We start from the raw sequence: 17,247 nt of genomic DNA, 5'->3' as shown, positions 1-17,247 counted from the left end.
GTTGTTTTAAAGCTTTTATTCTTTCGCGATTCTCATCTGACCCACTGCCCTTCAACGTGCTGGGCCTACAGAGGCAGGCCAAGCCGGCAGCAAGGGAGTAGTAGGGGATTTATGAAGGGAGGGGGAGCCTCCCTCGTAATCTAGCCAGCCCCCAGTTTGAACTCAGCCCTGGTACGGTAGCCAAATGAGCCCCGGCTGATAAGGAAAGCTGAGAGAGGCCAAAAACGCTCTAGTGGCAACGGGAGCGAGCCAAACCGGAGGATAAGTGGAAGACCAGAAGAGAGTCGGGACTGACAAGTTGACTGGGAGGGAGGCGAAGGAGGTAGACAGTGGGGGTCGGAGTTGAGAGTAAGAGCGTGTGTGAGTGAGTGACTCAATGAGTGAATGAATGAAGATAATATGAATTAAATAGATATGATGAGAGAGCAAGACTGAGACTGAGAGCAATGAAGAAAGTGACAGGGATGGATATAGAAAACACTAGAATACTGGCATCGTCTGGAGAGAGATTTTCACCGGAGTCAATATCCACCTCAACAAGTCCATTACCCGTAATACTGTGCATATATAAGAATAGTTTTTCACCTATAAAAGCGACAAATTCTGCAGATCATGCTGAGCTTTCCAGGGCCAAATATCAATCAAAGCAGTAGATTTGCTTGACGGCCACGGAATAATTAAGATAATGGGCCCTATCTTAAACCCGGCGCAAAGCAGTGCACAGCCCTGCGCAACTGTCATTGCTAGTTTCAGATCAGTTTCACGCCCAGCGCCCACATTGTGTAAGTAGCAAATGTACTTTTGCCCATCTGTTGGTCTTAAAATGAGGTGTGGTCAGGTGCTTTGTTTGCGCATTGCTATCTTGAGGCAGCAGAAAGCGATTGCACCATTGACCAACAAAAACCCGGTCTAAAGTCTGGCGCAGTATTTTCCTGCTATTTAAAGGTCGCATTATTCAGATAGTAAGATGGGTCTACATAGGCAGGTTCACAACATGCGTACACTCTGCTTGTAACACACATAAGGACGCGCAACAGCTCTCCTCCTGCTCAGTTAAACACAGTGTTGGCACTAGAACAACATCTCCTATTGCTAGAACAACTCCCGATAGGAGATGGATCAACCAATCATCTTGCTTGACATGCTGATCTGCCCGATGCGAGATTTGGGAGATGTGTACATCGGCTCCTCTGCGACCTAGAATTACCTAAATTCACAGAGACATTTAGGTTTGCAGAGCTATAGTAGTAAGTATAAGATGGCAAAAAGTAGCCAAGGTTCAAATCGACCATAAACGTCGGAATAATCAACAACACCTCACATAGTCACGTTTTTCTTTCACCATTCCAAAGTTCTATAGAACTCCATTTTTCCCCGATCCTGGATTATTTCGAGAGCACCACACTTCACTTCACCCCTCCACCTCATTACAATCTACAGTCAGCCTTCATTCTCTCAATCCCCCAGGGGTACATCAGCCTCTGCTGGAGGCCTGACGAATGCCTTGGAAGCACCGAGAGGTAGCTGGAACGAGGGGGGGCAAATCCAACATCCTGAACTCAGCATCACCTCCCCCCCGATACCCTATGGGTGCTATCATCAGCATCCAGCCATGCATGGCCGCTAATGAGGAGTCCCTGCTCTGTTAAACAAATACATAAACAGTCAGGCTACAACCTAAATAAGCTGCATGGTGCGTGAGTGGAAGAAACAAGGTAGGTAAAGACCCTCAAGCACCGAGATGGGCTTCCCGGTGTAGCAGCTGAGTATTAGCACGAACTGATGGCTAGGTTTACACCGAGCCTTCAACGCCTACTGGCACATGGAAGCCATTTCTCCTCGCGCTTGGAAACAGTGCAGGAAGTCAGAAGGGGAACATCTACGTCTGTCAAAGCACACGCACGCATGAGTGACAGCGTGTGTAGGTGTGTTTTTGTGTGCACGCAAGCGTGTCTGCGTGTGCGTTTCTGTGAGAGCTCCTACCTGAAGCCAGGCCAAGCTGGCCCGAGAGAAACCTCAAAAGACTGGATGATTGATGCTGGACAGTCACTAAAGCCTGATGAATGGGCCACGCTATGTTAGCAATTAGAGACGAGGCGCCACTTAACCATCAAGTGGCTCGACGGCGCTATTTGCACGGAAAAAAGATAGCGTGGTGTGCAGACGAGACGGTGATGTTGTTGGGGACTGATTCTCTCTTCCTGTTGTCAACCATTGCTGCAGTTTGCACTTTAGATGAGTATAAAAGCAGTCGAATGAGAGAGTATCTCCAGAAATGAAACGTTGAAAGGCAGAGGGCAAAAATAGAGATGAGGGGGGTCATCGTGGACTGAGGAGGGCCTCCGAGCTGTGGTCAATTAGTCATCAGTAAGGCGATCCGAAGCCTCCACTCCTGACGTGATCAGCTCCATATGCAGCCGCTGCTCCCAGCTCTATTCCCCCATTTCTAACACATAAATGCCTCTGATTGTTATTGTTGGGCTGGCCAAAACGCAACGGCTTAGACTCCGCTGTGTGATGAGGAGAACTGGAGCGACGCTTGTCCGTATCAAGCCATCACCCCTCCCCGGCGCATGCACTGGAGCACACATGCTGACATGGCAGCCACATTAAGTACGTGATGACAAATGGCTCACACCTCATACAGCGCACAGAAAAAAATTTGGATCCCGTCGTGTATGAGAGTGTGTTTATTAGAGGGAATGGAATGGAGGCGAGGTTGTCCAGGGAACTGTCAGCGCACGGTAGTGCCATGAAACTTCAGCAGATAAGGGGAGTAAGACAAGCTGAATGTTGGATGTCTCATCATGTAAGCTTGGCCACAATGCGTTTCTGGCGAGCTGAGTCTTTATGGGGCAATTAGAGTGCCCTCTGGCTGATGGACTGGATGGATGGCTGGATGACATGATGGAAGCTGGCTGGCTTGTCGTCTGGTTGTATGGATGACGAGAGGGCTGGCTAGTTGTCTTGGCCTGGCTCATCACACGTCTCGGGGTCTAGGGCAGGCCTGTCTAGAACGTGCCACGGTGGAAAAGAAAGATCCGAGGATCTCTTTACCTTCGCCGTGGCCACAACTATAAGGCCACTCCGCAGTTCTTAACCCGCCAGGGAAAACAAGCACGGCGCTCCATTTCAAACACGCGGCCCTCGGCCCGTAACGGCCACTCAAAACATCGCCCCGTGAACCGAACCGAACGCCGTGGCATTTGACAAACATTGTTTCTCCCCCTCCAAAATTGAGAGCGACAAGGGAAAACAAACGCGAGTGGCCCGGGCCGAGAGGCCGACGTGTTTTGACATGATGTCACTTCACGGCGAAAGTGTAACAGCGACAATAAACTCCTGCCGACTGCTGTGTTGACTGCTATGTTTAGAGGTATAAATACAAGTGTAGTGGAAACACATGCTGGCGTTCTTCACACCAGATGTCGACCGTGGAAAAACCAAATGCAAAGTGGGAATGGGCCTCCTGGACATTAAAATACAATTACCTCCAATCATATCTGGTGTTGGAGTGTGTCATTTCATCTTACCTCACTGAGATGGCACAGAGCCCCCCACACATAACACACATGACCGCTCCACGCACCGGGTCCAGCGTATTTACGAGTTCTTACATACTTCCTCAAATGCCACGGTGCTGCTCGGAAGGAGTGTAATATTCGGTCATGATCAGAAAATCCATTGAGGCTTATGGTCACCTATAAAGATTAATACAGCGCTGTAAAGAATTAGCAGGAGCCTGGATGAAAATCTATATAATTGTTGCAAAGAGGGAGAAAAAAGAAAGAGAGCCTGAGGTTTTTATGTCAAATGATTTTTGCAACAGAGCCGCCGCCGCCGCCGCCGCCGCCGCTGGCCGATCCCCTCTGGGTGACCTGGTGCATGCCATTCCACCTGTTTTATTAAATCACTTGTGATTGCGACTAATAAAAGCTACTCCCCCCGCTCCCCCCTTCCTCTCTTCATCTCCCTCTCGCACTAAACCAGGCTCTGGTTTCCCTTTTTATTTCCTTAACCCCGGTCTTGACCTACCAGTCGTAATTAACAAGTACACTGAGAAAAAGGAAAATTGCGGGTCATTATTATGATAATTACGGCGAGAAGGAGAGGTTCCAGGAGAAGCTGCCAGGTAGTGTAATGCAGAGGGCCTTGTGACGGAACGGCTTACCTTCATTTATCTTCCTCCACCCCCTCTTTCCTTTTCCTCCTCTGCCTCTTTAAACCTTAATGTTAGCGCAAGTCATTACCCAGTTGCTATGAAAACACACTTAGCGGCCCACCTCAGTACTTCAGACAGGTGCCGGTGGATTTGGGTGTGGGAATCAGTGTGGCTATCTCACCAAAACGTGTGTATTTCTTTCCATACTGTCCGCATGAATCACCATGTAGACTGAGTGGAATCGCCGCCTCTTTGCTACAAGCTGGACAGCGCCAGATATTTAGTCATTATGTACTGTATGTGTCTGAGAGGCCTGCATGAGCGCATATACAAAGAGACAGTTGTGTCACAGAGAGAGGTCTATCACTGCTCTGGGATTGTTTAGTGTTTTCCCGCCGTCGTAAAGAAAACAGCACTTTCACATGTCACTTCTCATTTCCAAAGTGGGCTGGGAGGCAGGGCCCCGCTGAGGAGCGCCCGGCCCGACGGGCAACAATGGCCGCATTCAGCCTCCGAAGCCTCTCTGGCTCCTCGCGACGCAGAGCGGAAAAGAGCCGGAGTGTGTGTCCGCGTTTATGATTACACATGATGGGAGGAAGACGTTTTATTTAAGAGGGCCGTGAGATTAGGATCTGGGAATGCCTCAGATGTGGCTTTGGAAGCTGCGAGTGTTTTCACATTCACAACTCAACAGCCTGTAAGGGTGGTGGAACAGCCGCTGAACTCTGTGTTGTACAGGCACACGCATACAAGCAAACACAAGGGGCTTTTCCATGTCGGCTTTCTGCAATATTTTTTTTTTGCAGACTTTTGCATCATTGTGATGAAGTACTTTGGTTTGTATGGTATTTATTTTGCTGGATTAGCAATAAACTCACAAATTTCTATTTGGCTATTTCATCAATGAAGAGTTTCTGAATTCATTTTCCACATTTCTTTTATATATGTATCATATTCATAAATTATATTTAATAACGTATAGTGTTAAAGAGGATTTTATCTGTATCACCTGCTGCTATGACACACACTCCTATACACAGACATACATATACATGCTCATTCACATTAAGCTGCAGCACGACCACCCAAAGCTTCCCCATGATAACCTGTGATAGACTTGATAATTATAATAATAAATATAATAAAATGTAATGTTCCCTGTTACTTTTTTAAGAACACTTTTTTTTTCTAACTCTAATTACTTTTAATAATATTATATAAAATTAATTTAGGGGCTGGGAACCTTTAATCATTTTGCATTTTAATACACTATAATGCACTATAATACAGCACAACCTGTATTACTTGTATGTGCACACATACGCAATAATACATACTACATGTGTACTCGCACGACATCCACAAAGAAAAAAGTACATGGTGAAAGCTCACAACATTAACACAAACACTATAGCAGGGGAAATAGAAGACAGTTGAACCTAGGGCAGGGCACGCACACACACACACACACACACACACCCAACATGACCTAGTGAGCCAGTCAACACCAGCAGTGCTCTCCACTTGTCCTCATGTTTTAGAGCCTGGTGCTTCATCTTCCTTTGCAACGCTCCCAAGACACTGCGGCCTAATCCATCAAGTGAAAGATGTATTGCTTTTAAAGCACATGGGCCTATCTGTAAAACACTAACATGTGTGCTGTCTGCTCTAATCTCATTAGCTGCTCCATTAATTCCCAACCAGTGTCATTACTTTCCCCTTGCTTTCCACATTCTGATGTAAACAGACAATAGAAAAGTCACTTTATTAAAAAGAAGACATCTATCTAGTCTCTCTCTTTGATAACTGTCTCAATCAAGAACGTCTCTCAAAAGGTTTTCAGCGACACTCGAACTTCCTTCATCGTGTAAACCTTGCGTTTGTGTACATTCACACCAGCGCAGTTTAAATACGGAATAACGTATGTGAATGTGTTTGTGAAAGCTTCCAGACAAATGGAATCAGAGCGGCCGCGATCCGACCGTCCCAATTGTGTCAGAGGAGGCCCGCCTGCCGCAGATGAGAAAAGCATGGCATGTCAAATTGCCAATAGCTCATTCCTGCGACGGCCATTCATGGAAAACCGACTTCGTCACAAACCGAATCGATCAAGAGGCTTTTTTCCCTGTCTCGTCGCAATTATCAACTCCCTTATTAAGTACAGAAAATCCGCCGGCGGCATCAATCACGCAGTTGGAGCTTTTACAATAATAATGTTGGACATGTCATCTGCAGTTGTATGCGTAGAAACTGCTATAGCTCTGAAGTTGCACTGGTGCTATTTGTGGGTGTATAATGAGAAGTCCAGCCGATCCGCTGGTATCCAGTGGCTGGGGTGGAGGATGGGTGGGCGGGCCCAGTAGTGGTATAGCTGTATCGATTGGTGCCAGGCAGGACGCTATGTAGGCTGGCATTGCCAACTTCATGGCACGGACCCTGCAGTCTACAGTTTCCATTCGGTTGCACCCAGTGACACCCAGTCGTGATGGAAAAACCAAATCCTGTGTGTGCAACAACGCCGAGCAGACAGAAAAGGGGAAGAGGAGAGGAAGGAGAGTGATAGGGCCTGACATTGATCCTGTCACATTCCTGGCGGTAGACGCTGTATGGCTGCTAATGATGCCTAACAACCTGGGATGGAAGAAGTGAGCGAGAAAGGGATGGATAGAGTGTCAATTTCGCACCGGTGATGACAATTTTGCACAAATGCAGAACGGGAATGTCGAGAGGTGCATCTATAAATCCGCACCCCTGAACAACAGGTGTCCACATAGACGCTGTAAGGGCTAACTCTTTACTTGAAGGGTAATGAAATGCATTAGAATTAAGTTGTAACCTCTTAAAAGTCTTTACATCACCTCAAATAAAATGGGTAACAAAAAAATGTAAATACTCAAGAATGACTGGTGAAATGGGTCTGATAGCAAAAACAGATGAAAGAAATTACTTGGAGAGTGGAAGCAAGGGAGGCTGGGTGAAAGAGAAAGATGGCGTGCTAGTAGGAGGACAACTTGAGATGAACTGAGTGGGAGAAGTGAATGAACGGGGCTCCGACAGCGATGAGAGCCGGCACCGGCCGAGTGGCACTGAGCGAGCCGTCAAGTGATGTATAAAGCGAACGCGAAAACAGCGGGGCATGCGCGGCGAGCATCTCCAAGTCTGCTATTTACATCTGCGTCACTGGACTTCCAGAACATCCAGATGAGGGGAACAGAGCCGGCCACAGCAGGCTTGTCAGCCTCTAATGTTCTCACATCATACCGATGGTCACCCCTGGCAGCTGCGGTGTACCCTTGCGTGGGCGTTCAAAGTCGTCTTTTGCTACTTAACGCGCGTGTGTGAGGATTGGGATTTTCCAGAATGCTTTGGGGTGATGCTGCATCTCGTCCACGGCACAGAAATGTCAATTAACAAGTTTAGCCGGTAATTCATACAATGATGATTACAAATAATCAAAATATGGCATATCACGACACCCAGGCTCTTTCCATACACCATTTGTAGCTATACCTACAAAAAGTAATGCACTGTAATTCATATACTGTACATCCCACAAAAATCAATTTGTATATAATCCCCATAATCATGAACCAGGAAGTATAAAGAGCAAAGAACGCTGCGTAGGGAGGTCGGGGTGAATGGGTGGATAAAAAAAAAATGGACTTTCGCCCAGGAGACCCGTAATCATGTCCCATGTGAAACAAGAAGTCAACATTGACTTGTCACGTTACTTCCATACTTAAGTAACGCCAATTCTGTAGATATTCCAACCCAAATGTTAACTTATTTTTCCCAAATAATTACTTATTTGTCACGTAACTTCCGTACCTAAGTAACGCCACTTCCGTAGTTATTTTAACCCAGATGTTGACTTATTTGTCACGTAACTTCCGTACTTAAGTAACTCCACTTGCATAGTTATTTCAATCTTAACGTTGATCTATTTGTCACCTAACATCCGTACTTAAGTAACGCCACTTTCATGGTTATTTTAACCCGGACGTTGACTTATTTGTCAACGCCACTTCTGTAGATATTCCAACCCAAACGTTAACTTATTTTTCCCAAATAATTACTTATTCATCACATAACTTCTGTATTTAAGTAACACCACTTCCGTAGTTATTTTAACCCAAATGTTGACTTATTTGTCCGGTAACTTCCGTACTTAAGTAATGCCACTTGCATGGTTATTTCAATCCTAACGTTGATCTATTCATCACATAACGTCCATATTTAAGTAATGCCACATACATATTTTTATTTGAACCCAAACCACGATTTTTAGTCGTTTAGTAGTTTTGTTGCCTAAACCTAACCAAGTTGTTTTCTGTGAAGACCGAAGTTTATTTTGAAAAGACTGTATGCATATAACGTGTGGAAATTGACACGTGTTGCTGGACATTCTTAGGCAAACGCACAAAAAAGGAAGAATAACGTTTTGAAAGATATCATACGAACTGTTGTATGAGGATACATTGCGTCACCAGTACCAAGAAAATGACACTTAAATCTAGAGAAATTGGTGATTTAAGGCTTCATTAACGACACATATATCTAACTTTTTAAGGTGGACACTTTTGTAGCTCATGTTTTAGGCCTCACTCAATCCTCCAAGCTCCTGGATCTTTTTTTTTGGCTGGGTGACATGAGTTGTGTAACACCAGTGCATTCTAGCTTCCTCCAACTTTTTGTCCAGTGTTCTCCTATTAGTCAGTCTGCACTCGAACCCTTTATCACCTGAGGCAAACTTCACCAGTATATCAGCTACGCCGCCACATACTCAGTCCTGACGCAACCCCCTTGACGCTCAAATTTAGCCCCCCCACCCAAACTGTTCGGAAACCTTATCCAAAATAACACATTCTTTCAATAAAAATACATGGCTGACCTGATGTTTCTCTATGTTTATGCCCCTCTCCAAACTCAATTATTTCATTGTCCCGACACTTGAGCTAATAAATCCGCCGGTTTGGGAGAGCGGCGGGGGAGCAGGGAGTACAACAGGACAAAAGGAGGAAGAAGAAGAGGGAGTTTGTCCTGGAAGATAGAGTTTTTACAGTTTCGCCGAAATGTGGCATGAAGTCACGCTCCGAGAAATGATAGCAATTAATCAGAGCTACTGAATACAATCCACTCAACTAATCACAATTAACTTAATGGATGAGTCACGGGGAAAGGGGCCTGCGTTCTAACTACAGCCCAGTCTCCACAATAACCAGAACTGTACAATGAGACAAAGGCAGACGGAGGAAAACGTGAACGAGAAAATAAAAGCGAGCAAAGTAAGGAGAGACGGAAAGGAAATTAGATATTGTACAGCCGCGTTGTTATGATGTCAAGTTCGAGAATTTCAGGCTGATTATATGAAATTGCGAGTTAAAGGGCACATCCAAATCAATTTGGTGCGGCAGTGAACGAGGACCCCCGCGCAATTAGAGGCTTTTTTTATTGGTTAGTGGAATGGCTGTGACTTCACCATGAGCATCTGACCCGCCGGCTGTTTCCTTAATGTACGATCTAACTGTTCATTAGGGTCAGTTTCCCTTTAAAGATGTACAGGATGACAATTTGTTAAGGGGCCAGAGGTAGATGCAGAACCCTCAAATTTACAACCTAATTAGAAGGTCACAAAAAAATAGCGTAACTTCACCTCCACAAATGACAAAGTTATATGAGGACTATTAGGACCATTTCACACTGAGGGCAAAAATATGATGATGTATGTCAATGCCATGTCAGCACATTTATGAGTGTGTCGTGCTACAGAGTACGGAGGATCACTGCCGGATCACTGAATTATTATATAGTTTGATTTTGACCAACTCCGGCTGCTTAGTATTTCCTCAACTGATCTCAACATGGCTGCCGGGTTACAAACTTTCTCATTTTACAGCTAAACAGTACACTACCAGATGTTTCTGAAAACATTTGAGGCGGGAAATAGGCATTACAGTAACAGAATATTCATTCATATTTGATCAATGCTGCCTTGTTTGACCGTTTGATCGGAGTTGGCGAGTGATTGACAGCTGCTCAGATACGGCAAGGCTCCAGCTCAGCTCTGATTGGTTGTTTTCTTCCGGTCTGTGAAATCCTGCAGATGCCATTAGGAGCACAGGAGGACAAAGAGGCACAGGATTTTTTTCAGATTACCTGTCTCATGTACTACTGTCAGGATATAGTGACCATTTTATAATCATATTTGCTCCATTTCTACCCACTGCAGCTTTAAGTAAAAACTCTAATGAAGTATTTTACTTGTAATTTATAAACAGTGTTATTGCTACTTTTATTTAAAGCTGAAGTAGGCGAGATTGGAGCAAATATGATTAAAAAAGGTTATTTTTATAAAAACGGTCGCTATATCCTGACAGTAGTACATGTAACAGGCTACCTGAAAAAAATCATGTGCCTCTGTGTCCTCCGGTGCTCCTAACGGCATCTGCAAGATTTCACAGACCGGAGGAAAACAAGCAGTAAGAGCTGATCTGGAGTCTGCCGTCCAGCTGCCGTCTATTAGAGCCGGCTGTCAATCACTCCAGAACTCTGACAAAACGGTCAAACTAGGCAGCGCTGATCAAATATGAATCAATATTATGTTACGTTAATGCCTATTTCTCACCTTAAATGTGTTCAGAATCATCTTGTAGTGAACTGTTTAGCTGTAAAATGAGAAAGTTTGTGACGCCGCCGCCATTGGGAAATCTGGTGAAGGAACGCCAAGTTCCGGTCACTCTCTGAAATGACCTGTGATTGGTCAAAGTCTTCCGTCACGGGCTAGATTTTCTAAAGCCTGTAAACAGAGCCATGAGGAGGAGCAGAAGTCTAGTTTTCTCTCAGAACACTTGAATTACAATATGCTGAAAGGTTATTATGGAATTTTTGCCCAATGATGCCATAAATATACTGCCTATTGCCACTTTAAGTAAAAGATCTGAGTACTTCTTCCACCACTGATGACAAGCAGGTTCAGAAGTGATGAGCTGGTGCACATGCTATTTTCTTGAGTTCTAACTTTAGGCTAAAATGCTGTCCTAACTCTTTTTATTTTCTTTCCAAAACCTCTATGACACGCACATCAGGACAAAAAAAGAGAGCTACATGATGCTAAATGGCAGCAGCAAAGAAAACTAGAGCAGAGATACATGAAGGCTGTGGAGTTTTCACTTCTCTCTGCTGCAACATTTGCAGTTGAGGTGTGAAAAGTTATTGTGCATCAAACTGACAAATTACGGAGCATACATTTGGTGTGAAAAGGCCTTTAGCTACACAGGGACTGCAAGTTTATATTACTACAGCACTTTGCTCCACTCTATTTGATGAATGCAAGCCTTAAATCTCTCTGGACACATTAATCCTTCAGAGGTCACGAGACAGTGAAGAGTCATAGGTTCTGATCACAAAGGTGTGTGGATGCAGATAGGATGATGGAAGTCTCTCTCTGAGGTTACAAGCAATTCAAGTTGCACTTCTTTTGATGCCCCCAAGAACATCGCACATAACATTTCTGAGATTTCTTACTGCCACAATAGCACAACTTTAGTGTTCATTGTTTTCTTTCATTGCATACACAGAAAAAGCAATGCCCTGCAGAAGAATCCCACTGTTGTCCACACCACAGTGAGGCCTAAATTATAGCCACAGGAGATTATGGGCAGCAGTTGTGCCCTGTGGGTCCTATGGGCAGTGAGAGGGCAGCTAAGACTTGCAGCGGTGGGTTGAAACTGGCTTCCCATTACACCAAGATGTCATTGTATAGTTTAATTTGGTTTCTCACTGCTGTGTAATTAGCTGCGATGGCAAATTTAGTAGCTGTTGCTGTTCGGTTTATGAATAAAATCTTTTGTGTAATGCAGGTTGGGAGGTATCATGGCTTGATTTCCTGCTATAAATCTAATTTTGGAGCCTATTATGCATCAAAGCCTGAAGGGAGTGAACACAATTAAATACACTGGTTGCTGCCATTGCAACAATATTGCGGTGCTACTGATGATACATTGCATTTAACGAGCCACATCAAATGAGAACCTCTTTCGGAGGAGTATTTATAAAGCTGACCCAGTGTTGACCCCTAAAACAACACTGGAAACACACAATAACCAGTGGGCACCCTGCACCTATAAACTAAAACCAAGCCACTATATTACTACAAAAATATATTCTACATAATTAACACCTTCGATGTTGTACAATAACACGCAATATCACACGTCGTAAATGTGAGTTTCAGATGTTCTCAGGAGCCAAATCACTGAGACAAAAAAGAAACAGGTCGTGTAATGGAACAACACCGGCTAGATGATTAAGCTGACCGGGGCGGGTGTAAATCACATTATGGTTTCGGGGAATGTGATCCAACATCAGGCCCGGGAGAGGCCCGGAGCAGGAAGCGCCCGCGACAATGTGTGTCGAGAAAGGAAAGGGGGGAAGCGAGAATTCCTCCAAGCCACATTATTACGTTCAGCAGCTCCACGGAACATGCAACAGGCAGGAACCCAAAAATGGCTTAGGTGTGTTCTGCTTCCCCCCGGGGTGTGGTGAGAGGAGTGCGCCGGCCTGGAGCCAAGATGGTGGTCGGGGCGAAAACCACAAAGTGAAAATAGAGGCGGCCGGGGCCAGGACACGTCCGGCGCAGATCAAAGCTGGGCGGGGCCTCAGCACACAACAAAGTGCTGCGATGACAGATGGAGGTCGTTGACGGGCCGGTCGAGGACTTGGGGAGTGTTTATGTGTCGCGGGACACCGGGGTCAGTCACGAGAATCACAACAAAACAAATCAAGGTATGTACAGTAAAACCAGCGCCGATTACATTCACAAGGTTACAGAAGCCCATTCTCAAATGTGCCGCGCTGACAAGAGCAGTGGATTGCTTGAACCGGCAGCCATCAGGGGACACATACAGAGGTCAAGGGGTGGAGTGAAAGCATATGCAGAATGCAGGCCAAGATGTCGCCGCCGTAGAGTTGGGGCCCCCGGGGCCGAGACAGACGGGTGGTTGTTGACGTCTGCGACGATGTCTGAAGAGCGCGGACGTGAGAAGCATGTTACAATGAGAGAGAGCAACACTGACCAGGATAGAAGAGGAAGCCGTTCGCAGACACCGAGCCTAGACTGGCTGAAAATACTCATGGCCAAGAGCAGGGTAATTGTGGTCGGTTTTGGTGTGCTTACAACTTCAAGGTTGTGGGTTGGATTCCCACAGGCTAGTACCTCAAAAGCATGTATGGTATTGGCTTGACTTGTGGTGCGGACGCTGCTTTTGGGTATTCCGAAACGCAGGGATTGCATGACATAAAGATGTTAATCACAAATAATGAAGAAGCTGATGATACGTTTATGTTGGAGACTTACTTTAACCCTCTGAGACCCACAATAGACCCATTTTGTCTTTTTTTAGGGGGGGACATGGGGTCTTTAGGGGGAGATAGCAGGTCAACAGTAGATGTCACATAGAAGAAGTGTACATCATCTGAAAGCTGGGAACCTGAAGATTAATTTGAGATGCAGCTCGGCACTGTGTGTCAAATTGTTCTAGTCATAAATAAAAAATAAACACAAATTCATTAATTATTTAAAATAAATTGTGAAAGTGTATAAGGAATAAGAACATTATGATAGAAGTATATGATGGCTAGTTCCATGCTTTATTATGTCTCATAAGTCGTAGCAATTTTTGAGTTGATACCATTTGTTACACAGATTTGATGCTAAATTTAACAATTTACCAATGGATTCCTTAGGTTTTATATTTTCATTTGATATCTGTACCTTAACTCTAGCTCTAAAAATGAACGGGATCGGGATCCCGGGTCTCAGGGGGTTAAGTGGTTTTATACCTTTACGTCCCTGGCATATTGCGGCCTATCGCGGTGCCTTTACACCCAGGCTACTGGGGTGCCTCAAAGACATAATTTTCAAAATCTGTTAGCGTCCCAAAACCATCTTTCAAACTTCTGGGAGATGCTGGAAACCACTATGCACAAACCAAACACATAATTTCTCAAGATAACTGACAAAGTTACTTACGAGAGGTTCCTTGTTTTTGACCAGTCTTATGATTTTCACAGAATCCTCGTCGTCATCAATGTCATCGGGCAGCGGAGGTAGCTCGGGGTCGTATCTCTTCTGGGCGATAGTGTCGTGGACCGACAGGAGGCTCTAGAGGAAGGAGAGGGATAGAGGGATGGATGGGAGGAAAGAAACAATACGCAACGGTTATCAGTCAAACCATAAAGGCCTTGGCTTTACCTCGGTCTAAATTAGCCAAATAAAGTGTAGCAATACATGCTATTAAGAGTTCAATCTATCATTTCTTTCTCAGAGAAAAGGCAGAGACTGCAGGGGGGATGGCTATGGATTTGGGTGCCTCCCTCAAGTGCTGGGTGATGGATTTGATCGCATTCAGAGCCAGGACTTGTAGGTAGTAGCGTTAATTGCCATTAGGCCCATGATCTCCCTCCATACATCTCTCTGATTAAAGGCAACCAGTCCCCGCCTTGGTCCACGGCTTGCCAGGGACTGCGAGTGAAAGGGTGGTGGTGGTGGTGGTCGGGGGTATCCTTGGCAACCGCTTTCAGTACCGATGATTTCCAGGGCAAGGTGATGAACACTCGGCGAAGCGATGTTCCGTGCTGTTCGGCGGCAGGCTCAAAGTAATGAAGTTCTCAGTGGCCTCAGATATTTCACACGTTCACGGGCAGACATAAAAAAGAGACGGTACGCAGACAAGAATGATGCCATTGAGACGTTCATTTTTCAAACTATTTAACGACTCCATGTCCGGACCGAGATGCAGCTGGACGCGTGCTGCTTTTTCCGTGGTTGAGGTGGGGGGGAGAGAAAAGTGAGAAAAACATCTTCCACCCCATGTGCCAGACAAAAGTATAGAGGGAGAGAGAGAGAGAGAGAGAGAGAGAGAGAGAGAGAGAGAGAGAGAGAGAAGGATATGGTGAGAAGAGGAGCAGTGTGTTTTATGACATGGGAGCATGCTGCAGTACAGCGTTCAAGATGTTGCTAACTGGGAGCAGATGAGAGGAGGAGACGCAACTGGAGCCCTGTGGCCAAGAGACAAGCTGACCAACACACATACTAATGCACACACTCTGAGTTTGTCTTTGACACTTGTGGGGACTCGTGTCTATTTATTCACTTATAAGGACGGTTTATTACATGGGTCTTTCTTTTGTAGATTTAGCAATTATTCCTATCTGCATTAAAACCACTGTACTAATGGGCCGATGGGTTAAGGGTGCTGAAGGAAAGTTTTACAAATATATAACCTCCATGGATCAAAAATTCACTATAGAAATAGTTATAATTGACCTTGTTTGCAATTTCGAGGTGTCCTGTCAACCGTTTTACAGACGTCTCTTTTACAATGGTGGTCTTTGGGGAGGGGGACTTTTTGTTGCAATGCCGTGAGTGGCCACTGGATATAATTGGAAGCAAGACTCAGCGGCGACACCGTAACCAGTTCTTATTATACATGGTATGGTTCCAAGTCAGACAAATGTTTCAAAGCTGAAGAGGAGTTGGAGTGGGCAGTTGAACCGCCAAACGGTACCACTTCTAGCAAAATGAAAAGACTTCATACCAGGCTAGCTACATCAGTCTGGCATTTACTGCAACAGGGCCAGAGGAACATCTAAGGCTGTATAAAAGCCAGGAGGCTCTTTCATTGTTGGTATCAGCAGAGTACAATGTTATCATAACCAATTAAAGCTGTGGACAAAAGTTGTGATAAACTGGAATTTTACTTTAACTTACCGGACCTAATGCCTAATTTCGACTTTTACCCAACATAAGGTTCTAACTCAAAACTGGCCAGCAGACCAGACAAAAATGACCAAAAAATTTGACTCAAATTCCCAGAAGAACACCATCTTCCTCCCAAGATTTCTCTTATTGTCTTGGTCCTCCTGTCCAAACTTCTCTCAAGTGCCATTAATCCTCTCTCTTCTACTTGTTTGCTCTTCTTCAGTTTTATCTTTCATGTGTTTGTTTTTTTGTTTTCCCAAAATGTTCCCAGCATGAGTTTGTTCATTTCTCAGAACAGGCCTGACAATGTGTTCCTGGCTTTCATCTGCACCGTACATAAACACACACTTTGTGTTGTATTGTATGTCTGGGGATGCTGTCATTATAGTATTGAAATATTCTCTTGGAACGCAGGAAACCAAAACTGTTTGCAGATGAGGACAATAAAAGCAAACTGAATGGGATCCCAAACCTGGGCTCGATATATAACACATATATATTGTGTTCAAGACATGGATGGAGAGCTTGCAGTTGCAGTTTCCACAATGTAGTGATGAGATTAATGTTTGAGCACACATGTGAACATTCATGACTCTATAACGGTGCTATAGCCAGTGAATGGAAGTAGCACTCCATTCAGAGCTGTATAAAATATCACAGGGCCAGTATTTACAGAGGAATGCTTCTGACAACATCTCTTTTTCTGTTTTCTTTACCTTCTTTTTCTCAGTTATTTCTCCCACAGGAGGTACGAGAAATACAATTTTAATTTGCCGTTGTATCGAGTTTTACGAAAATATCCTTTGGTGAAAGCTGGCCCGTGCCGTGACAGCGAACCCAGAGACGTTTTGAGTTTGAGGTTGGATACATGTGGCGTTGTGGCTCTCTTTATGGTGTTTGACTGTCAGTCACAGCACCTGATCTGGGTCGCGACAACACGTGGGTCAGCCAGGCGTCCATCAGCCTCTCAGCAGGGTGGGACACCATGAGGGCCCGGTGCCCGAGAAGCAGAACTACAGTGTTTTTCCGGACGCTGTCCAGCAATAGTCCTTGGAATGAGATAGGAGTCGTGCTGAAACAATTTGTCAATCAATCCGTTGACATGCTATTTTTTTTTTTTCTTTCTACACATTGCCTGATTTTCACCTGTGCAAATAAATAAAACTCAACTGTTCAAGTCATAAATCAAACAAAAACGTCATTCAAATATCAAAGATTTGCTGGATCCAGAGGTTGTCAAATGCGAGGATTTGCTACTGTTCTGTTTTATATCACAGCAAACTGAAAAAATGTTGGATAATGGACTTCTTGGTTTGACAAATAA

The 17,247-nt window shown here is 44.8% G+C and overlaps 1 protein-coding gene across 4 annotated transcripts in view; it reads right to left on the bottom strand.

Annotated features, from left to right (window-relative positions):
* The window catches only part of mpp7a (MAGUK p55 scaffold protein 7a), a 166,502-nt gene that overhangs the window by 56,419 nt on the left and 92,836 nt on the right, over positions 1 to 17,247 (bottom strand). For all 4 annotated transcript variants that reach the window (XM_074622498.1, XM_074622499.1, XM_074622500.1 and 1 more), the window contains exon 6: positions 14,193 to 14,324. In XM_074622498.1, coding sequence (XP_074478599.1) covers positions 14,193 to 14,324 — 132 coding nt within the window. The remainder of the gene's footprint in view (positions 1 to 14,192; positions 14,325 to 17,247) is intronic.

This window comes from Sebastes fasciatus, chromosome 21 (genome assembly GCF_043250625.1).
Source record: "Sebastes fasciatus isolate fSebFas1 chromosome 21, fSebFas1.pri, whole genome shotgun sequence".
In the NCBI taxonomy this organism is placed as follows: Eukaryota; Metazoa; Chordata; class Actinopteri; order Perciformes; family Sebastidae; genus Sebastes; species Sebastes fasciatus.
Note: the sequence above shows the minus strand (reverse complement) of the source record. Positions and strands in the feature narration are given on the sequence as shown.